This window comes from Botrytis fragariae (genome assembly GCF_013461495.1).
Source record: "Botrytis fragariae strain BVB16 chromosome Unknown tig00000795, whole genome shotgun sequence".
NCBI lineage: Eukaryota > Fungi > Ascomycota > Leotiomycetes > Helotiales > Sclerotiniaceae > Botrytis > Botrytis fragariae.
In genome coordinates this window covers 225,299-248,115 of record NW_023501011.1, presented here as the reverse complement: position 1 = coordinate 248,115, position 22,817 = coordinate 225,299, and the positions used below count along the sequence as shown (strand labels likewise).

Below are 22,817 nucleotides of genomic sequence, written 5' to 3'. Positions count from 1 at the left end.
TCAGCTAAATCTGTCTGAGGAATTGTTTCATTGCCAAAATTCGGATTTTCATTGCTATGTCATAGGTGTACATACAAAGTGCACCATTTTTCACATCAGACGGCACAATAATTTTTGATAATGAGGTTTTTATAACATCGATGATTGGTTGCTACATAGTTATACACATCAGTTCTTTCCCCAGCAATCCTAGCTACCCTAAGTATCTCTCGCAGAACAACAATACATGCCAATATCCCTTCGATTATCGTAGAAAATATGAGAGGCTGAAATTTTTCCAAAAGAACAATCTTGATGCCAACAACATTTATAACCGAACGGCAAAGGCATTACTTGGTGGGCTCTCGCCATTGATTCCATGTTGGAAGTCGCTTTGCTTGTGTTCCATCAGATACAGGATTTCCACTGGTGGCGGAAACATCTGAAGAGAAGCCTCTCTTCTCGCCCATGCCAATACCACTAATCGTATTACCGCTGGAGGAAGTCAGATTCTCGGATGAAGAAGACTTTTGGACTTCTAAGGTGGCTCGGTGTTTAGATGTGATTTTAGCAATGTCATTCTTGGCCTGCTGAATATTAACATCGGATGCTTTTGACATACCGGATAATGGCGTTTCGTAATGCTCCTCTGACAAGATTTCTATTACGTCTCCACCCAGCATTTCGATACGTAGCATTGATTCTTTTGCTGCCAGGGACCAAGTGCGTAATTTGTGGGCAAAAACATCGCGAGTCTTTTCCATCACCAAACCATGCGGGCTACGATCTTTAACAATAGAAGTCTTGATGAGCCCATTCTGGACATCTGAGGAAAGTCGTGTTTCCAAATGCTGTCTTCTTTGTTCGTTTAAATAGAACACGTACTTTTGTCTAGTAGGGTCTAATAAAACTTCATCTAGTAATTTGCAGTCTGGGCAGTTCGAGTTGCATCCTCGAATGTCGCGAGTCCATCTTACGGGCTTGACAGGTTTTTCTGCATGATAACGTATGAAATACGAGCTGACAATGGTCTGAAACAATTGCTTGAATAATGGCGCCTTGAATGCGGTTGGGATAACATTGCGTATGGAATTAGCCAGAGCTTCGAGGAATGGCATGAATGTATCATTAAAAGATGCCCATTTCACAGATTGAGCTTGGTCGCAAAGTCCTCTGAAGAGATGCTCGAGCTCGAGGAACATCTCTTTTTGGTAAGCCCGACAAACAACGAGGGCTGTACTCCGGTACTTCCGCTGTTGCCACGTTCTAACTAGCGGGTAGCTGGCATGGTAGCCAGCCTCGCCTTCTGCTGAGGGAATGTCGTCCGGCCAGTCTCTGAGATTCAATATGTCCAATCTACCAATATTAGTTGATAATATTTCTTTAAACACTAGATCGAGTGGCTGCGGTGTGCGCTCGCTTAATGAAAGACTTCTTGAGATATGCGTCAAGATTGAGCACAGCATTTGTTGCTTATTCAGACACGGTCCGATGGCTGGGAGAAAACTGACTTCAATTAGTGGAGTTCCTCGATAAAGAATCATAACGAGCATACACTTCAATGATCTGTTTCTCAGACAATACTCTTGCTAGTTGAATCAATTGTGTCACATCGGATACACTCAGATATTGCGCACATGTCGATAATGCTAGTTCATATTGCTTGGAAGACCAATCAGTCTCCACTTGATATTGAGATAGATTTTCAATCGCTTTGCACCGATTATCGAGAGTTGTGATCGTAGAAATATATGATTCGGCTCCAATACTACCATCAGCGAGTCAATATTAGCACTTCTGGTTGAAACATACCTAGCCAGTATCCATAGATGCCCCTTTCTCTCCCTCAATTTAGCTAGTAACGGCTGATATTCAGGACCTGAGAAGCAAGTTGGTAACGTGCGTTCAAGAAGAACTTTGTCATCAAGGTCTATTATCGAGCTGATTACCAAGAGATATACCCTATGCGAGAATCCCGACAGGACATTAGTCGGCCAACAGCTTTCGCTTTTCGCAAGTACCATTTCGCATACTTTTTTCGTTTCTTCCCGGTCAGCGGCAGAAGATTCGGAAGCGATTTCCCCCAAATCTGCCATATACTTGAGGACACATTCGTTTCTGTCACTGTCCCATTTACCTAATTCGCCTAATATGAAACGGAATCGAGAAGCTCGAGGTATGAGGACTACCATCTTTGCACTGTCAGCCGTCTGACTGTCTATAATTATTAGCAAATGAACTTACAGGAGCACCGTAATATTTTGTCATGTATTCATCGTCGTAGTTCTCTGAATCTGTGCAGGCACCGTCAAAAGGATCGTCATCATTGATGAGGTTTTTTTCATCAAAAAGTCCACAGTCTGCACGTAGCGCCTCACCGTCGAGATTCACAAGCTTGGTGAGATGTAATGATTCCTCCTCAACTTCCACCATGACGTGACTTTCGTCGACTGATTCATCATAACCATAATAGTCATGTCCAGAAGATTCAGTTGGGCCACTGGCTTCTTTCTGTAGCGTTGCCAAGTAGAGCTCAAAATTGCTTCTTGCGCAAACTTCCTTGAGCTGATGGACAATAAGACGATCCTTTCCGTGGAGCTTGTGAAGGGAAATATCAGATTGGTCGGCTTCTGAAAGCACATATCCCAGTACGTTTCCTGGAACTAACATGCCGTCTTCTGTCCAGGGTTCCAACATGTTCTGTAGATTAGATAATGAAGTTTCTAAAGCTGTAGCAGAGCCTAAGATGTGGTACGTCAGAAGATGATTGGACTCCTGGTCTGATTATTTATCTTGTTTTAAGTAGGAGTACGATATTGAAAACATGAAAGCAAATGAGAGCTTGGAAAGGGACATCAAATAATTTGGTTCCACTTACTAGTCTCTCCTGGTAGGGTATGCTGAAGATCATACCTGAGGATAAGGCGATGGTCTGAGGATAATGGTGTAATCTTCACCGATACATCTGTGAACTTTAGATTGGTTAGTTTGAATTACTGGCAATGCAAGAAGGGTATCATAAACCATGAAAGAAATGAGCAGTCCCATTCGGAACATCCGTTGTTCTGAAATTGGACTTTCTTCCCATTGTGTTCAAGAATGAACTTTTCGCTTCCTCTGGCAGATGGTAGAATGATGTCTAATATTCCAAAGTTGTGTCTGGATGGTATCCGGACTGAGCTATAGCTTGTTAGAACCCAGTAAACTTGTGAGGACCTCAAAATAAGTTTAGGGCCTCAGAACTTACTTGATCATCTCTGCTGTACTTCCAGGTGAGTGATACACGAGAGCACACAGCTCTGCATGAGCACTCTTATCCTCCAATCCCAGCCCAACCTTCGCCTTTTCTACTATCGATTGAACCACTGATGTCCAAGCGGGGTTTCTCGTAGATATCTTGTTGCCGGGAATGGTATATACATGAGAAGGAGTAATTGTATCTCCAGGGGACTCGCCAGATTTCAAATCGCTTGCTGCCATTATTCTTTCGAAGTCATGCTCAGTGAGTGGGAATCCAATTGTACCATAGCCGTGAAGAAAAATTCCTGGATTGGGTGCGTTCGGAAAGATACCTTGATGGGAGAATGAAGTACCAATACCTATATTGTCAAAATGACCCCGGAGATTTGTTTTCAATTTCACAAATGCATCTTCTTGGGTTTTCACAGAAGGTGCATTCAAGTTACTGCGAGGTCTGTCGAAAGAATGAAATGAATCGTTCTCCGTATCGGTTCCCGATGTGGAGGAATCATCACTGACCTCCCAAATTTCAGGATCTCCAGGCATTGTTGATCACGAGTTGAACTCTTTTACAGATATCAAGAATGATCAGCAATACTGTTATGACATTCGGAGTCTGCAAAATCATCACAATTGTTAGCAGATAATCGAACAAGACCTCTTTCAGGTGACTTGCCTTGAATCAAACGCATCAAGAGCGTTGAGCGATTATGATAACGGTAAAGTATTTGTTCACAAACTGAATTAACTTTCGTGGAAGACGCGATATCAATGAACCTGAGTTTGACCAGTCGCGTATTCACGTGTTTGATGATATCATTCACTGTGCTCGGCAGGCTAACCCGATACGATTAGCGCTTCCATCGTTAGTCTGCTGAATAAGTTGCTGACAATACCTTCATCAGCATCAAAAATCAATCCGCAGCGACTAGCCCAGTGGCTATCAGTAAGTTAAAAGTCATCAAAGAAATAAATATCAAATCAATAAGTAATCATTTCCTCATCTTCATGTAAAGTATATCTTTCTTCATCTCTCACATTCCAGCAGACGTGCCGGAAGTCTATATATGAAGCTCTTCATTCTCTTGTCATCTATTTTCATTGCATCAATTTCAATACTATTTTACAATAGCAGTACTTCACTATCACAGATCTTTCAAATATTCACAAGCAATAGATCAGCGACCCAAATACCAGGAGACTCACTTGCAACTCAGTCTTCTATGAGCACTTCATCTGCTATCAAATCAACAATGTCTAAAGCACTCTCACACGCTAAAATTACCCCTCGAAGATCCTCCGCTCGTGGGCATGCTGATCACGGATGGCTCAACTCTTACCATACATTTAGTTTCGCAAACTACTATGACAGCCAATTCCAAAACTTTGGAAGTTTGCGAGTCCTCAATGAAGATCGTGTCGCTGGTGGCACAGGATTCCCTACACACCCTCACCGCGATGCCGAGATCTTCAGTTATATTCTGAGTGGAGAATTGACTCACAGAGATAGTATGATCAAGAAGGGAGCCGAGGGAAAAGAGGGAGATGACTTTTACAGAATGAAGAGGGGAGATGTTCAGTTTACAACTGGTGGAAGTGGTATGTTTATAATTTTCTTGAATGATTAGAGTTTATGCTAACTAGATACCCCGCAGGCATTGCGCACTCGGAACAAAACGAATCCAAGGAGGAGGTTCACTTCCTTCAAATTTGGGCCCTTCCCTGGGCTAGATCACTAACTCCACGATATCACACAAAAACTTTCTCTGAAGACGCTAAGCGATCAGCGTTCTTACCAATTCTCTCACCATTGAAAGCTGGTCCCGGTGCTTCTGCAGAAGAGGAGAAAGCTGCAGAACCAACACTCCCAGATACTATACCTATACATGCCGATTTTGTCATGGCTGCTGGAATCATTGGAGTAGACAAGAGATTCAAATGGACTGTTGGTGGTGGGGCAACAAAGAGTACCGAGAACAGAAAAGTTTATATCCACGTTCCCATGACTAAGGGAGGTAACGCAAAAATCAGATTAGACGGTAGAGAAGGAGCTGTTCTTTCAGAGGGCGACGGAGTATTTGTCGAAGGTGTCAAGGCAGGAGACATTCTAGGTGTTGAAAGCATCGGTGAGGCCGAGGCAGAAGTCATTGTGTTGGACAGCGATTAGACGTTTTCTTCTGTTAAATTATGGCTTGTATATATTGATACCTATTTAGCATACACTTTAAGATCTTATTTTTGATTGCCTAAAGTTACAAATTTTTAGTGACCTCAGCGTAACTACACATATCTTGATGAGTTCGCGGTCGACACCTCCAGAACTTGGAAGTAAAGTTACATGCAAGACGACCAGCGTTATGTCAATGTCAAAGTTGATGAATCACAGGCCAATCTTGGATAAATCATCTCATCCCACAGATGGTATTCTTCTCATTTGAATTATAACCTAACTCTGGCGGGGACAATTCTTATTGGCCACATAGTATATATTAGCACAAGGAGAGTATGTAGTAATATCACTTGGACATCCAATTCCGCCAAGAAGCGTAGTCTGAGAAATTGGTTAGCTACATTGTGAAAGCTACGACGCAACTAAAATACCATACAGGATCATGTCACCCACAGAAAAGTTGTAATAGTGGAATAAATTTATCTAATGCCGCTTATCATAGTCGTCAATGAGAATTTCTGAATCCATAGTTTACAGTAGGAAGTGGAGTACCGATCAAAGTTGATTGAAACCTGTTTCTAGCGTTGGAAGCAGATTTGATGAAATAGTTGATGATTTTAAAGTAGGAAACACAGAATGTTCTATCTCAACAATGGTATCCCATGCATGACTTGACCCAAGACAGAAAATTGATGATGGGAACATAGAAGTGGCGAATATATTTGCTATCAAAAAGAACAGTACTCAAGGGATGAAAGTTAGAAGCTCGTTGTGTAAAGCCAGTGAACTTCCCACAAGTCAAGCAATGTAACTAAAACCACGAATCACGCAAAGTCATCTCGTAGATTCACGGATATCAGACTAATTCAACAATAACTGCTTTTCAATTAAGATTAAAAATCACAAAAATGCCTCTTCTGCCTATCTCCAATATAATGCAAACACAATCTTAGAGACGTGTTGCTGTCGAATCGAAATAACCCCCAAACCAAACATGCAAGCCACGATGAATAAAAATAAAAATAAAGCCCAACAGTCGCGCAGACAAACGAAGAGACCGATTAAGTATACTAATACTCAATCTACAAGACGTTGGCGATGGCGAAGACGGCAGCAAGGAATCCCCATGCGGAGATAGCAATGCTGGATCCAGCACCGGTGAATTGCTCAACACCGGAAACGTCTCCGGTGGAGGCTTCGGGGACGAACGACGCATCAGTGGCACCGACAATGCCGGAGGCATCGCTGGCGGCGACTGGAGTACCGGAGGCGGCGGGGTCAGCAGCGACGGCAGCGGCCTTGCTTCCGAACCATGATCCCCATCCATTGCTGTTGCTGCCAAAGTTGAGTCCCAAGTTCTTGTTCTATTTGCATTAGTAACTGTTCATAACGAGAGATCAAGGATATGAAATCTCAGTGAAATGAGTGCACTTACGATGTTGGCATTAGCGTTGCCATTGATGTTAACATTCTCGTTCTTGTTGATGTTGGCCTATTGCGAATGATTCGTCAGTATAACACGAAGTTTTTTGTGGAAAGGAGTATTGAAAGTAGAAAGGGAGTTAGAGATCTGCAATTTTCTTACATTCAAGTTCTCGTTCTCGTTCTCATTTTTGTTCTCGTTCTCGTTCTCGTTCTCGTTCTCATTGCCGTTGCCGTTGCCCTATAATATGATCATTCAGTCTTTGTTAAGCTATTCAGAGCCGATTGCAGAAAGTTGGGTGTGAATTCAAAGAGAATTCTTGATTCATGAAATTGAACATTCTTACGTTGCCATTTCCATTTCCATTTCCATTTCCGTTTCCGCTCTCATTGCCATTTCCTTCTGGGCGTCCGCCTGATGGTCCGCCAGTCGATGGGCCGCCAGTTGATGGGCCGCCAGTCGATGGGCCGCCAGTCGATGGGCCGCCAGTCGATGGGCCGCCAGTTGCACCACCTTCCTCTGCGGGAGCACCTCCGCTTGGCCCCTTTGGCTTGTGGGGAGATTGACCTGGTGGGCAAACACAGTTTCCATCAATATCTTGATAGTTGGCACCAATTGCGGGGCCAGCATAGGAGACGGCTCCCCATGGACCTGCAGCAGAGCCGGCACCACCAGCAGCATTGATACCGACTTGAGTAGCATCAACAGAAGCTGAAGCAGCAGCTTCTTCTGGCTTGGTTGGCTTAGGCTTAGGCTTTGGCTTCCCTCCTCCTGCGGCGTTTTGTGCCTCAGGATCTTCCTCTTCGGTGGCGTCTCCACCACGTTGTCGCTTCGATTGCTTCTTAGGAGGAGTAGTATCTACGATGTGCGTGAATGATGTACCACTGTCCGAATTGGCACCTTGTTCCTCTGAAAATCATGTTACTAGTTGTGGTTTAACGCGGAATAAGAAGGGATCACTTACGACTGGTAGCCGCAGTCAGAGCTGGTGCGTCAGAGCCATCAATTGGGTAACACTCGCAAATTGCTTGTTGATTGGCTCCGGAGTTTGACGATCCGTAAGCCTCAGAGATTGTAGTCTCTTTTGATGCTGGTGGTTGTGGTTTCGATCCTACTGTTATTAGTATGTCGGATCATAGATGTCTCGCAATTTAAAAGACTTACCACCTTGAGGACTGTTGTTTCCGCCTTGGGGAGCGTTGTTTCCAACATCAGTGTCCCCAGGTCCACGAATTGGTCCTCCTTGAGCAGCAGCGAGATGGGCCGTAGCCAAAAGAATTGAAAGAATTGTTTGGGTCTTCATGATGAAAAACTTTAATTTCAAGTAAGTGAATGTGGTATGTCTTGAAGACTATTTATTGCTTGGAAGAAAGAGTGTATACAAGTTGGTTCCTGATGTACGAGAAGAAGGAAAGAAGGAATTGCATCGTGATTATATATTCAATTTCTTCAGTGTTGTGATTCAAATTCGAGCCCCATTGTTGAGCATCAAAGCTGTTAGGAATGAATCTCCGCCATGGGCGGAATATCAAACATGGGAATGTAAAATCAAAACAGACTACAAAAATCTCGTGCTTGATGGCGAATTATCACAAGATAGAGATTCTATTGGACCTTGTACCGAGATTCCCTTCACTGTAGTGTTGATTTTGTTAGTGGTAGCATAACTGCCAAGATGCTGCTAGGAGGAGAATGTGTGTTTTGGTTGAAGAATGCACTTGAACTCGCTAAAGACCAATCAAGATAGCCGTGAAATCAAAACATAACCCATCCACATATCACAGTTTGTCACTGAATTACGCATCGTGAGAATATTCACGACGCCACACGATTAAGGTATGAACTACCCCTTCAGGACGAATTTCCATCCGGTAATGATAGCATATTTAATGAATATAGGAAATTCCCAGATGCAATTACTCGAACCATAATCAACCTCTGATATTGGAGCGCTTCTAAAACTATCCAGGGGCGGGTATGGCGTGCTGAATTTGGCATTTTATTAGAATTGTATTGAAACTTTACAGATGTGCGTCCGATATACTCATAGAGTGACTGATAATCAAGGTTTGGAAGTGCATCTAATCACTTGCTAGTCACCTTTCAGTGTGGCTACCAACGTCCATATTTCAGGTAAAATTTCACTTCAAAACCTCTCCCATTTAGATGAAATCCTTATTGTGAATGATATCCTCAAGATCAATCTTACCAGAATGCAATTGAGGTGTTGAGAGAAAAACGTCTCAACTGGTATAGGCAGTTTTATCCAGGGTTCCTAGAAATAAAGCCTTTATTAGTGATGCAACTTGCAATGAATCTGGCGCCGACACTTGCCGGTCGTAAAGCAGAGGACCAAACGCCAAAAAATGAATACTAGTACAATATAATTAGATTCACTACCTACCAAACCCCTTATTCAGCGGTCTTAAACTGCCAGAGATCTTCAAGACGTTGATAACCTGCAACTTGCGGCCTTCTAATCCTCGAACCACCATCAATAATATCAAATTGATCTGAAGTTTGAACCATAGCATGATATATATCAAAATGAATTCACACTCCATACACAATTTTGAGTTTGTTCGCACAGAACCCACGACTTCCCAAATCCTCTTTGAAATTCTCCTCCCTGATTGCGATAATGCCATCTTAAAAATCACCACCAAGGAAGCCTCAAATTTCATCTTCTACACATATGTCCTCTCGTCCATTTATCTCCTCTACAGTTTCCAGAAAGCTATCATCCACCATCACGGAACTTTCTCCAATCAATCTCTCCCAATAATTGCGAGTCATTTATCGAGTATCAACCATGCCGCAATTTACCTACATTGTGTATGGGACAATCTTTTTCGATACCTTTTCAACACTCTTCTCGGTCTTCCGTATGGAACGTCATTCTTTTACCCCACTCCTCAATGCTTGATAGAGGTCTTCCTGCTCATTTCTATCTATCATCCGACATCTGAAGGCCTTAACTTCTGGACAAAACACCTCTCGTTCTCGCCATTGAATTGGCTGTAATGGGCATTTCTAACTGCATCATTTCGTGGTAATTAAGCACAGCAAGAGCGATGGCGCATGTCGACGGAACACTTAATAGACAAAGAGTTTCAAATTCAGGCCAAGGCAAATGAATGTGTTAAAAGGGCATGTCAGAATGGGGATCTAGATAATCAGGTATCTCACATACCTGAACCTCTAGAGTTGCAACTTGAAGATAATTTGGGAGTTGAAGGCAGAGATGACGAATACCAAGCTCTTTTTTCGGATATCAGCGATGTTGTTGAAGACCTTGAAAATATCATCTCGCAAATTGGAGACTCTGGTGTCGCTAACGCTCATGACCTTGATACTTTATGGGGCTTGATAGAGAGGAGTAAATGGGGCGTTGAAAGTGAAGGTGTCAAAGAAATACACGGTGATAAAATCGACGAAGAAGAATGGAGCATCCTTGGGGAGAGTGTTGTTCTGGTACATCAAAACGAGGGAAACATAAGCAGTTGATAGTGATATTTTGAAGCAAAGCGGGGATCATATCAACTATAAACAATACTTGTGAACTTAAGTTCAAAAAGGATCAAAAGCATTACGAGATATAGCGCGCACAAAGGTGTTGTCAAATCAAAGAACGAACCGTCATTCAACTACGACTTGATCCCACAACTTGACTGCTCTAATTTTGACTATACTATGAGTGCAATGATGTACCTTGTGTTTGAGTAAACTTTTCTGGTTCCTACATATAGTCAGGATTCTAAACTTGATGATCAGACATAACGTGATAATATCAAAAGTAGCAAGGATTAGTGAATAGTTCAGGGTTTAAAATCAAGGGAGGTTCATTGGCAAGAAATAATTACTAGAATAGTATGAAAGAAAAGGTAGAACGAGTACCGGATGAAGTAGAAACATAAGAAATATAAAAAAGATATACAAGTATCAAATAGCGTCAGTGAATGTTATTGATATCCTGTGGAACAGATATGAAGCTCCTCTTCATGATAAGATCAGTATTTTGAACATTTACATTCACAATCAACAACGACAGAGAGCTCTCGGGTATTGATCACGGAAAGGCGCATACGACAAGATCAATGATCATGCTAAGAATGAAGGAAAGATAGCAGAACTCCTGATGCAGAACAGAAAAGCAAGCGACGTTTCTAGCACTTTGCTGAAACTCATTCCAATTTGAAAATAAGATTGTGATAGTTGATATAGGATATATTGAGGGGTTGAAAATGAAAGGTAAAATATAGTAGAACCAGACTACTCAGACCTGATTGACAGCTGTATTTAGGTGTCCCTCGGATTGCAAAGGCAAAAATGATGATTATGATGGATGTCTCAATGTTGGACAGTATGCTCATTGATGATTGATGAGTTGAGCCTCCTTTCTACCCTACTAGTATCACAATTGGAGCTTTATCGTCTAGAAGTGGCAATAGAGCACAATAGAGCAAGATACAAGGCTCCAATTACATCAACTCAAGAAAACATAATACTGGAACATGATTCCGTTTCTTCGACCAATGCTAGAGATTCAAGATATCCGAAGGCTACGCTCAAGGTTCATAACACCCATGAAGTGGTTTCTTTGGTTGAAAATCTGTCTTACCAGTCCACCATTCTGAAATTGGTTTCTCTTTCAAGATGGCAATCAAGAAGGACTGTGGCGCAGCTTCTTCATTGTATTCAGTGCTTGAGACCAACGACCATCGTCAATCTTAGGTCAATTAAGCCTTCCCATCACGCTTTGAACTCGTTCTCGATTTCAAAGATCTTCCAAGATGGTATTTAACGCAAACAATCATGCCAATGCCAAGGACCTTTGAATTGCACAGCTTCTTCTACCTTTCCTGGAGCATAGATTGTCAAGAAAGACAGAGACTCAGGACCTTGCCGTTGTTGAGACAAAGATGTGGCCGATGAGCATCAAGCGTCTGTATGTAAAAGAGGCTGAGCGTGTGAAGAAGAAAGTTGTAGAGCGGCAAGATTGCATTCATAACGACTGGGAAGAAATCTGTAGAGGAAAGCACTTCTCAAGTTCCTGCTGAATGCTTTGAGAGTGCTTTGAGAGGAAAATGAGTGAAAACAAGTGAATACTACACTATGTATTGGATCTCATTTGAGTCATCTTCAGCGTTTCTGCTTGGAAAAGAATTGATAGGGTATATAAGCAAACATTTACCATCGCCCAGAAAACAAATTGTCAGTGTATCATCTGATTGAGATCTTTTTATAGTTGGAACAATTCATAAAATTGATGCTGTATTTTAGTGGTTTATTCGACCGTAGCACCCTAATTGCTGCCATACCCCACGGCTTTGTTCCGCGCTAAAGGCCCAGTCCAGCCCGCCGAACCCCAAAGTCTGAACCTCCAAATCAATATCGCAATCATTTTCAACCACTCTTGCGACAACAACCCAAAATCGCAATCATGGCACTTCAGCAAGAAGATATCAAAGCCCTCGAGCAGACTCGTCAGCGTCTCTTACATTTGACTGCTAATATCGCATCTCTGAAAGCTGATTTCCAGAGGGGCGCACCTCTACCTGAATAGTTCGTACATTCCCATACTTGTCGCATTCTGGATTGCGCATTCATTTTTGCTAATTGGTTGACAATAGCTCCTCAATAATGACATCTTCATCCATTCTAAGTACAAATATCCAATCTGTCACCGATCATCTCGCAGCCAATAGCGAACTTCTTTCTCGAATCGTCGCATTCCCCTCTACCAATTTCCCCGGCCGCACACAAGAAGGACTTCTCCTACAACTACTGCGCAAAAAGCTAGAACCACAAGTAGAGACTTGGGTTGATGAGGGTCGCAATTTACAGATAGATGGTGCGGAAGGCGGGGAAGATATTGAAGAGACCTGGAAATGGGCGTCAGATTGGATTGGGCCAAGGATAAGAGAATATGCATTAAATGAGGCTACCGATGAGTATACGTGGGAGGAGAGGGCGAGTGGTGATGTGGATAATGTCAATACAGGACTTAAGGATGAAGAAGATACTGACGATGAAGATGAAGATGAGGAGGAAGATGATGATGAGGTTATGGGAGGAGTTGGTAAACCCGTCGAGAAAAAAAAGGCAAAGGCACCAGAGAAGGGAGTTACGAGGAAAGATGGAAGAGTGAGGACCAAAGAAGAGATACTGAGATTTGCTACCAGTGGGGTTATCTGAAGCTAGGCCACCATGTGGGAAGAACAAATCAAGCTGTATTGGCGCATCGCCAGACAGAGAGCTTTGATATCGTGCCCTCGGTGGTAAGTTTCCGCCTTGCACATGAGAGCAGAGCTTCATGATCCAGTGGCTGAGTGTTGTCGGGATGCGTCTGAATCCTAAGCTGGTCGGTGTAGTCACCAACACCATTATCCGATATCAGGAAATCGAATTCCACATACGTTGGCTAGGGGCGGTGTTAAACCACGCGGGCCAAGCTACTCCATCAACCACAGTAAGAAGCAAGTGCAGACATGTAGTTACAAGCTACTTGTGCGGGCGGTGCTCTTTACAATCTAATATTAATCAATCTACAATATAACCTCCAAATTGGCCCTACTTGCAGGAGTTGGTGCGTAGGAATGTGTGACTCTTTGCAGCAAGAGTAATGGTAATATAAGCAAATGACTACGTAGATTATATAGTACCCGGGCTTGTCAGTTCTAGGCATGACATGCTCACTATCCACTTTCATTTCCATACTCCTCGCTAAAGTTTTACAACCTCCGACCTCTTCCCGCAGTCTACCTCTCTTGTCAACTCCGCCCCCGTCTTCATCACCCCCTTTCCGTCATCGAATCTATATCCCGGAGTTTATCTATTCTATACATATCTCCTACCATCCCTTTCCTGCTTTCTCGCTACCCTTTCCCACTAATGTCTTATAAAAACCAAGGTGATGGGCTGCCGGAATTATATTGAGGCTTAGGTTGAATGGGAGATCGAAACACGAGAAAGCCATGGGTAATATAAAATGAAGATAGGCAATAGAGAGTAATAACAATTAGCGTGTAGTGAAACAGAAGCTCGGGGTTATCTATGTGATTAGATGCGGAGTTGGAATTTTGAATTGGAGAGAAGGGTAAATGAAGTGGGAAGGGGAAGAAACGAAAGAAGTATGAGAGTTGGAGTCAATGAAATTCTTTGGGATAGGTTGTATTTCAAGAATGGAGACGATTGAAGGGATACAGAAGTTTCAAAAAATGGAATGGGTCAGATTGAGAAGAAAAGGTCTGGATCTGTCTTGATCTCGCCAAGAATTCGTTTTATCTATGTGGAAGAGGGAATTTTCGTGTAATGATTTAGCAATAATAGTTTTAGCATGGAAAAGAACTGACGGGAGGTATATATAGCATTGGCTTTGACAAATTCACAGATCGTGTAAGTTTTAGATAGGAATATAGGACAATTAGATTAGATTCTTTCATCTACTCATCCGCACTATAGATCATAAAGACTTCAACTGCACCATGCAGGAGTCGAGAACAGTAAAATATTGAAAAAGAAAATGATTCCCAGAGACGGATCTAACCACGTCTACGTGTGCTAGGACTCTTGGCTGTGCTCTTTTGAGATTGAGTGGTAGTTGCAGCAGGGGAGGCTGCAACAGGAACCTTTTGCTTTCCATTTGAGGACTTCTTGCTCTTGCTCTTCTTGCTCTTGCTCTTGCTGGGCGAGTTCCAGTAGTATACCATTTGGACAGCCAGAATTGCGTTGAGTGCAAAACCAGCAATGAATCCGTAGAGAATGAGTTTGTCGTCCACTTCTTGGAGGGTAGTAAAGATTCTTGAAAGGGAACCGGCAAGGTAGTTGAAGACCTGGAGATTTAAATTAGCATTTTGTTATTTGCATGTATGTAAATAGACGAATAAAAACTTACAGCAAAAGCGCTCAACTGTCCTGTTCCTCCCTCTTGCCAAACAGTCAAGATCTGCGGCAATTTACTTGCAACCCCCAAAACTCCAGCACCGGCTTGTAGGTATGCCAATTGTTGCATGTCTAGCATGTTGCCGCTGAACAGCGTAACGGCACTTGCGGCCAATCCTGCTACGAAAAGAGCGGCGGTGCTAGCTCTTCCGCTGTAGTTCAAAACCAAGACCGCAATCACAACATTCTGCACCATGATGAGAGCAGTCTCGCCATATGTGCTGAATGGGAACTCTGATCGATAATTGTAGGCGAGGGAAATGATGTAGGCGGATGTTTCGAGGAGGTAGGAGAGGAAGGATATTCCATCGGAAGACTTGGAGGAGACAAGTTTGAGAAGTTGAGGAATCTTGACAATCGAAGACGCTGCGATGATTCCTACTCCAAGACCCTTAGAGATACCGAGTTTGAGACATTCTGTGTGCGTTGGATCGATATCGAGGAGGAGTGTTTTGTAACATTTCTCGCCGATGAGAGATACTCCCAAGTCTTTGATAGGCGCGGGGAGGTTATGGGTTATGGGTTGGAGGGCGGTACGAAGTTGATCCATGGTGAGGGAGATTCGTTCTGTTTTACAAAAGTGAAAGAGTGCAGTGCAATAACTTTCGGATGTTTTTTTCTGAGGTTTTGGTCAATAATTTTTTTATGTTGAGACACGACGAGGCTGTCAAGTGGAAATTTAGTGGGAACAGTACTGAGCTGACAACGCTAAAATTGAGGATGCAAAAGACCACCTTTCACAAATCCTTCAATCTTACAAATTCAATAGTAATTTATAACATAACACAATCTGATGAGTATTACTGGGTAGGAAAATACATTCATGTACTGCCCAATAGAAAAAAGAGGGGATGCCAAATCGAAGCGTTCTTACAAAAGCATTTGATGGCAAATTCGTCAGGCATTTAAGATGAAAATGCAATGCATGCCCAGAATTATTGGGATGGTCATATCTCGTAGCATGTCAACCTATATACTTAGCTTGTGCTTGTAGGTTAAACCTTATAAGCAGTTATCTCAGCTTCGCTGCTTTCAAGACCAAGTGGACTTTACATCTTTCATTGCCCTAATATGGTGTTGGCTACAGAGAGAGGAGCACAAGTCATGGAACGACATTCCAGATTTTTTGACTTAGTCCTGATGCAGTCTATTGCTTCTCTGTCTCATTCGAGTGATATTTCTCTCGAGATTACTTTCCGCAATATTCCTGACTCATGACTGGTTCTTCATCTCACCCAGTCTCTTGCCTAATTGCTGAACTACTGCACCGGGAGTTGCCCAAGAGGCACCTGCACTGTAGGTTTCTACAGTCCAAGTCCGGTAAATCCTCTGAGTAGATGATTTTCTTCTGAAAGTCCCTTCATGGTGTTCATGCAATGGCGGACGAAAGAGTGCTGTTGTATCTATTGATCAACATGAGTCACATGTTGATGACGATTTCAAAGACGTGCAGTCAAAGATTGCATCTCACTCAGAACATGTTGCGTGTAGAATAGGCGAATATTGAAATAGGGAAAGACTTTTCTGATTAATCATGGCCAAACTTTGTGCCATGCCCAAAGACAAGTATATACACATACTTGGTTTTCTCCCACGCATGAACAGTAGGCCTACGTGAACTCATATCAAAGCACTATTCCATCAACTCCTTGGATATTTCGCAGACCCTAAACCCTTTTCCCCAATTCCCATCCCGCCATTCCCATCCTCGCTACCCCAATCACCACACCCCCACCCACCATAGCCACCGCACTAAAAATCTGCAGTCCTAAATACCCAACTCCACTCCCTTCTCCATTCAATATCGCTCCGCTAATAGGCAATCCCGTGAGACAACTAATCGCAATGACACTTTGAAACGTGCCGAATCTTTGACCCAACGTTTGAAGCGTGCCAGATTTCGCACAACAAGGCATCATTAGAGAAATGAAAGCACCAGATAGAAATCCATAAACTACAGCGAAGAAAATCAGGCCGACGTGGGAGGAATGGTATGTAAAGGGAACCCAGAGGGTGATGATTGAGAGGCCTGTTAGGATACAGACGATGGTCATTGTGTTGAAGTATCCGATCGTGTCGGCAAGGTGACCAGGGAGAATACGGCCCGGTATAGAACCGGCGCTGGGAGGTCAGAATATTAGACATTAAGAAGAGAGTGGAGTCGTACTTGATCAAGGAAATTAGATAGATAGAAAGAGAATTGGAGAAGCCGTGATTAAGAGCCATACTTGAGATGTAATCGAATGGTGCCCAAAGTCCCCACCTATCATGCAGGTCAGCTGTGGACGAGAATCAACAATGATCAGAGGGATAAAGCACATACATAACGAGAAAAGCACCAGCGGTGTACAATGCAAACGCGGGATTCTTGAAGAGGGTGAAATCAACCCATTTCGCTTCTTTGTTCCATTTCTCCCGAGGCATGCGAGCCCTGACAAGAAAGCAAGCACAAACTTGTAGAATACCAATAAGAAGAGCGACATAACGGACAGTACCATAAAAGCCAACTTCATCGATGAGTATATTGACGAAGATTGGAAATATTACTCCTCCTAACCTCAAAGTTAGTAAGAAACAACGGCAAATGTAGGAATCAAATTTGTACCCAAACTACTTCCAGCAGTAACAATTCCAAGAGCTAATCCCCTCCGCTTTTCAAACCATTGTCCTGCACACACAAATGCAGCTACAAAGATACCACATGCCCCAAAACCGAACCCAATTCCTTGGGCAAGAATAATCTGATAATACTTATGGCACAGCGAAGTCATGCACAAAGAGAAGACACAAAGAACGCTACACGGTATTAAGACTGGAGTAGGGCCATAAGTATCCAAGAGACGGCCAAATAACGGAGCTGGAAGCCACATAAGACATAACTGTAGAGCGAATATCCAGGAAATGGTGGATGGGGTATAGTGACTCAGTTCGTGAAGTTGGTAGTACGTCTGAAACACTCCGATTCTGTATGATTGCTATGAGCGGTATACTAAGGAACATATGTATGGGACGTGAAGAGGACATACGCATTGAGAAACCCAAAAGTGGAAAACATGCACATTGAGCAACCGATAACGCATAGCCAGCCTGTAAGACCTCCTTCGGGAGGGATAGTAGGAGTTATGGGCTCACTTGGATGTTGATTGCAACCAACACTTGCTTCTGTATCATCGAGCTTCTCGATGTTGTGATCTTGCAACGTCATTGTAAATCATGTAGACCTGGAAATGAAGTGACTTCTTCAATTTTGTCGTGATCTTCACCTTTATATGACTCTTGACAATTCAAACACTGCAATTATCCTAGTATATCTGCATTCTCGCTTGAAGTGATCATTGGATGGGTGGATGGAGTGGATATTGCGGAAGACTTTGATAATTCATAATAAAGCAAGTGGAGACAGACAAAAGCACCTGCTGAAGAACCATTAATTGTAAGATGTTCCCGTTAATTACCAAATCCTACGAAGCACACCCTAAAGTATATACATAAGACGCTGTGAGTTGTTGCTGTGGTGTGCCCCATAGCCTCTCAAGGAATTCCGATGATTACGTGAGTTCTCACGAGGAAACTCAAGGTTAATTCTCAAAGGCCGACTTTTTACAACGATTACATTTCCGGTTTAGCCCCGATGAATAACCTAAAAGAGAACAAAAATACCATTTGCTAGTAACTTACTCGGCAAGTAATCGCGTGCTATCTAGGGGTGTGGTTGTTCCTTCACAGAGAGATCAAAGCACCCCTGCGCGTCCTTCATTTAGTCTTGAGCCTAATTGCTCCTTTGAAGGAGTGGTGGCGTGCAGGTAGATCGTTCCGAGGCTAATATTTGTCTCTGCCAGAAGTGAATATGAAAATTCTCTTAGAGTAACTTCCAAATTAACCCACAACATCACCGAAGAACTGTGCCCACCCAAAATCCTGTCCATTTAAGCCTCCGAACAGGTCATCTCCAATAGTCCCTGTCCAATTCTGTGTACTTGAAGATACACTAGGGTGATCGACAACACGATGGAGGGATTCCAGAACCATCTGATCTTCACGCTTCATATCTATGAATCGATTGACCAACATTTGCGCAGTATGGAAAGCCTCTCTCGAGAGATGGGTATCCCATGATTTGCTAGCGAATTCTAGAGTATCCATGGCTTGGGGCAAAAAGGATATGCTCTGACGCGTGTTTATTGACAGGAGTAAACAAACCGTGTTGAATGGAACGCTGACCACATTCCACCAGGGAACTCGCTTGTCTGATAGATTTCGGGACTCCGCAAAGGCACTGCGAAGAACTACCATTATAGTGTTTAAGACGGAAGAACTGAATTTTGAATGAGTTAGGTGTAGTTTTCGAGCGAGACATAAAACAACATCTGCCTTGATCATGGTCAGTCCTGAATGGTTACAAGGTAAGATCGACAAATGTTCAATTGCTATTCGCAGGGCATCAGGGTCAACGTCGGAACCAGTGCAAGAGGATAGCCGTTCCGCCATTGCAATCAAGTCGCCGATTGAATCTCCTTCTTTAGCGATAGGCTTTCGGCATCTAACGTTGTCCAAGGAAACCTTTGAACGGCCGTATTCGGCAGCGAATAATTGGTTCAGGGACATCACGATCCAAAAGACCCTCCGACGCAATTCCAACACATCAGGTGAGAAAACCTTTCTTGATCCGTCAACGGCGAAAACAACAGTATCCAACTCTCGATGAAGGCCAATTGATTCAGCCAAATGAACGGTCGTAAATATTGCCAATGAAGACAAATTGGGACGACTCGTGGACCGAAGATAAAGGGCCCGTAATGTCCATGCCATCACATGTTCAAGAGACATATCGCCATGCCTCTGAGATCCTTGCTCCAGCAAGCATCGGCCATGCTCGAAGACATCACCTTCAAGCACAGATGCAATCTGTCTCGTGAACAATGCACCCAAAGTTACAACCCCACAGATAAGGGCCTCGAATCCAATACTTCCCGTGTCATCTTTCCAAAAAAGCTCACATCTGTGTAGGAACTTTTCCTTTTCTAAAAATCCAAAAACGGGATTGATGTGTTCAAAATAAACATCGATTGCTGAAGATGCAAATCCCCAAGAACAAAATTCATGTAAACGCATATAATTCGGTTTCGGTGCTTCTGACCGGATCCCGGTATTCCATGCATAACTGTGCAACCGTGGAGGTGTGGCCATCTCCAATTCCATTCCTAGACATCTGGGGAATGCGATGGCACTATTTGCACTGGTAAACCTGCATTTGTATGGCTCCAAAATCGATAAATCATTCGTGGTTTCATTGCTAGCAGTGCCTTGTTTAATGTCTTCCTGGTGAAACAATTTGGCTGGAGTTTCATCTGATTTTCCATTGATTACAAGAGCAAGATTGGAATGTTTTCCTCCTCTTTGTGTGAGATCAGAAGATTCAGTACTCGATGCAACTGTACTGGAAATGTTCTGAGATTGGGATCCTTGGAATGTTGGCTCATGAGATAGCTTTGCTTTCTTCATAGAGCTGGCTGGCGTTATGTTGGGAGAAAAGCTACAATCGTATTCATAACCTACACACTCTGAACATGGTGAGCAACCATCACATTTCCGCTTCCTCTTACGGCAACTATCGCATGCATTTCGGGCTCGAATACGTTTTCGGGGTGGATCCTGCATGAGGGTATATTGTATAACGGGACACGGAAAAAACAATCAAGTAGATAGTACCTAAGGAGCTTAGGACTGACTTATCATACAACCTTAGGTGGGTGGTAGGAGTCAAGGGTAGTTTGTACAACGGGATACAGAAGATATATAAAATATTGAAGATGGAACACGGCCATCACTTGATTCACAGTAAGCAGGAGCTGAATTAGATGATAGAATATCACGTGTGGATGATTAATAATAGGAGCTTGGCTAGCTTCATAACAATGACGACCCACATATATGACCCAATATGTGGGGCTTTCTCGGCTGGCATCCGATCTAGGAATGGCCAAGCAATATTCTTCGACCAGAAAGAGATGGACCAAGCGAAAAAAGATCAAAAAAAATCAAAAAAATCGCAGTCCTTTGATCTCAGGTTTAAACTGAGTATGGAATGAAAGAATGTTCTTGTGAGAACCTTCTAATAGGAATCGAACCAATATCTCCGGAATCAAAATCCGACGTGCTAACCATTACACCATAGAAGGATTGCGTGTTTGATGTAAATGAAGATGGTTTTTATATATATATTATCATGTCAAACAAGCTACTACATCGCTGCAGAAAAACGAGGCTGGGGAGACCTCGATCCCGGTAGCTACGTTATCAAAATGATTCCATTCGAATTAAACCTGCACGCAATGATTATTGCGATGATAATGTTAGTACTTTCAATTTTTAAGACCTTTTGAATAGCTAAAACAATTTGATCTTCAAAATCTATTTTTCTTATTCAGACAATTCAAACAACTTCAGACAATTGAGTTTTTGAACTGTGTTCAATATTTATAATGTATTAATTGATCCGAATAATTGAAAGTAATTCAATTTTTGAAACCCATTTATTCTTTTAATTTTTTGAATAAACAAGAAGGATTCAATTTCTGGAATACATTGAAACTTCTATCTACTTTGAATATTCTAGTTCCATTCAGGACTTTAAAGCTTTTCGTTATTCAACTACATACAGTCGAGAGTATCATATACCTTGGATTTTGTTCCAGTACAACCATATAAGTAAAGCATACTGCAAGAGATAAACCGACAGGATATCTCATCGCACTCGATATATACTTTCACGCCTTCATGTATCGCCGCTGTGAGCAGAATTATTACAGACATTACTTCATGAAGATCATCAAGTTTCCCGTACACTTCCCGCACTTTGAAGGGCTGATGTGCCATGTATACTATCAAGTAGATAGAATTCAACGGAAGCCTAGCAGATCTTATAGACAGCAGGTAGTTTTGTGGCGGATACAAGGCTCCAGAATTACACAGTATGAAAGCCTGGAGGGAAGTTTTCCTAGTACTACATTGTCTGCCATATTTATACTCTGATATTCTTCCCATTTCCCAGAGAGAACAAGTATATCCATCATCTCATCCATCCAACTCCTCTCGTCGCCATGGCCCAAGTAATAAACAATCCCGGCACCCACAGCCAAAACTTGAATATGGACGAAATTCTGCCTAATTTATGGATCGGAGAGTTAATCAAGATTCTGTTCTCTCCTTTTAGTCCATCTTACTAATTAATACCCTCAGTATACTATCCACATACAACATCTCCAATCTCCAAAGCAAAAATATATGTACAATCATATCCGTGAATGATCAACCTCTACCCCAATGGCTTCGTACTCGATATCTCGAACTTGGTTTCTCTCACACAGACTTTCGAGTACAAGATGATGCGCTGGAAGATATCCTACAGATTATGAAAGATGCGTGTGAAGTGATTGATAAGTCACTTCGCGAAAATCGGGGTGTGTTAGTTCATTGCGGTCTGGGAATTAGTAGATCTGGAACAGTTGTTTTGGGATACGGTGAATTCACTCTCCTCTTACTTCATGGGTCATGATATTGATTTGACTAACTTCGCATTCAGTGATGCGGAAGAGAGCTTTGAATCGAGAAGAAGCTCTAGCTGTCGTGCGTCAGACGAGATCGCGGGTACAACCTAATACCGGGTTTTGGGAGCAATTAGATATATGGCATGATTGTCATCATGATGTGTTTGAGAATTTCGATGGGAAGATTTTGGAAAAGGAAATCTATCGAGAGTGGAAAGCGAAGGTTATGAGAGAGATGGGTAGCAGAGTGAGTCATCTTACTCAATCTCAATCATCGGTTGAAGGATGAAAACAGCGGGATGCTCGAAACGATGTGGTTTTATTAGGTCTTGAATTTGTTGACAGAATAATGTGTAAAGTTGATTGTCTGAGGGAGTGTGATTGTTTGGGCTCTTTTGATTCATGGGGATGAGACGAGATCTTAGCATCCAAAAAGATCTGGTGATTTGGAAGCCGTTCCTTGTTGATATTCGTTAAGAAAAAGTCGATTTTTCATATTGAAACAATAAGAGGT

The 22,817-nt window shown here is 42.6% G+C and overlaps 9 protein-coding genes across 9 annotated transcripts; 4 read left to right on the top strand and 5 right to left on the bottom strand.

Annotated features, from left to right (window-relative positions):
* Positions 1–329: 329 nt before the first annotated feature.
* Bfra_007005 (uncharacterized protein) lies at positions 330–3,765 on the bottom strand (the record flags this gene model as incomplete). Its single annotated transcript, XM_037337376.1, has 7 exons — positions 330–1,485; positions 1,535–1,747; positions 1,792–2,171; positions 2,224–2,720; positions 2,858–2,944; positions 3,035–3,159; positions 3,227–3,765. 7 exons carry the CDS (start codon positions 3,763–3,765, stop codon positions 330–332), a joined length of 2,997 nt encoding a protein of 998 aa, XP_037186756.1.
* A 521-nt stretch (positions 3,766–4,286) lies between these two features.
* Bfra_007004 (putative pirin domain protein) lies at positions 4,287–5,433 on the top strand (the record flags this gene model as incomplete). The annotated part of the gene is made up of 2 exons (XM_037337375.1): positions 4,287–4,818; positions 4,875–5,433. 2 exons carry the CDS (start codon positions 4,287–4,289, stop codon positions 5,384–5,386), a joined length of 1,044 nt encoding a protein of 347 aa, XP_037186755.1. The 3' UTR covers positions 5,387–5,433.
* Positions 5,434–6,471: 1,038 nt separating this feature from the next.
* Positions 6,472–8,115, bottom strand: Bfra_007003 (uncharacterized protein; the record flags this gene model as incomplete). The annotated part of the gene is made up of 6 exons (XM_037337374.1): positions 6,472–6,753; positions 6,825–6,881; positions 6,975–7,052; positions 7,159–7,721; positions 7,777–7,926; positions 7,977–8,115. 6 exons carry the CDS (start codon positions 8,113–8,115, stop codon positions 6,472–6,474), a joined length of 1,269 nt encoding a protein of 422 aa, XP_037186754.1.
* A 1,244-nt stretch (positions 8,116–9,359) lies between these two features.
* Bfra_007002 (uncharacterized protein) lies at positions 9,360–11,872 on the top strand (the record flags this gene model as incomplete). Its single annotated transcript, XM_037337373.1, is given in 6 exon segments — positions 9,360–9,832; positions 9,874–9,922; positions 9,936–10,286; positions 10,613–10,652; positions 11,225–11,608; positions 11,703–11,872. 6 exon segments carry the CDS (start codon positions 9,360–9,362, stop codon positions 11,870–11,872), a joined length of 1,467 nt encoding a protein of 488 aa, XP_037186753.1.
* A 383-nt stretch (positions 11,873–12,255) lies between these two features.
* On the top strand, positions 12,256–13,010 carry Bfra_007001 (putative rna polymerase ii mediator complex component med8 protein; the record flags this gene model as incomplete). Its single annotated transcript, XM_037337372.1, has 2 exons — positions 12,256–12,377; positions 12,446–13,010. The coding sequence occupies 2 exons, from the start codon at positions 12,256–12,258 to the stop codon at positions 13,008–13,010; spliced, it is 687 nt and encodes a 228-aa protein (XP_037186752.1).
* Positions 13,011–14,356: 1,346 nt separating this feature from the next.
* Positions 14,357–15,306, bottom strand: Bfra_007000 (putative mannose-p-dolichol utilization defect 1 protein; the record flags this gene model as incomplete). The annotated part of the gene is made up of 2 exons (XM_037337371.1): positions 14,357–14,647; positions 14,710–15,306. 2 exons carry the CDS (start codon positions 15,304–15,306, stop codon positions 14,357–14,359), a joined length of 888 nt encoding a protein of 295 aa, XP_037186751.1.
* A 1,117-nt stretch (positions 15,307–16,423) lies between these two features.
* On the bottom strand, positions 16,424–17,961 carry Bfra_006999 (putative mfs transporter protein; the record flags this gene model as incomplete). Its single annotated transcript, XM_037337370.1, has 5 exons — positions 16,424–16,877; positions 16,924–17,019; positions 17,080–17,308; positions 17,362–17,720; positions 17,783–17,961. 5 exons carry the CDS (start codon positions 17,959–17,961, stop codon positions 16,424–16,426), a joined length of 1,317 nt encoding a protein of 438 aa, XP_037186750.1.
* A 671-nt stretch (positions 17,962–18,632) lies between these two features.
* Positions 18,633–20,258, bottom strand: Bfra_006998 (putative rdr1p protein; the record flags this gene model as incomplete). The annotated part of the gene is made up of 1 exon (XM_037337369.1): positions 18,633–20,258. One exon carries the CDS (start codon positions 20,256–20,258, stop codon positions 18,633–18,635), a length of 1,626 nt encoding a protein of 541 aa, XP_037186749.1.
* A 1,646-nt stretch (positions 20,259–21,904) lies between these two features.
* On the top strand, positions 21,905–22,592 carry Bfra_006997 (putative dual specificity protein; the record flags this gene model as incomplete). The annotated part of the gene is made up of 3 exons (XM_037337368.1): positions 21,905–21,939; positions 21,996–22,276; positions 22,339–22,592. 3 exons carry the CDS (start codon positions 21,905–21,907, stop codon positions 22,590–22,592), a joined length of 570 nt encoding a protein of 189 aa, XP_037186748.1.
* Positions 22,593–22,817: the final 225 nt, after the last annotated feature.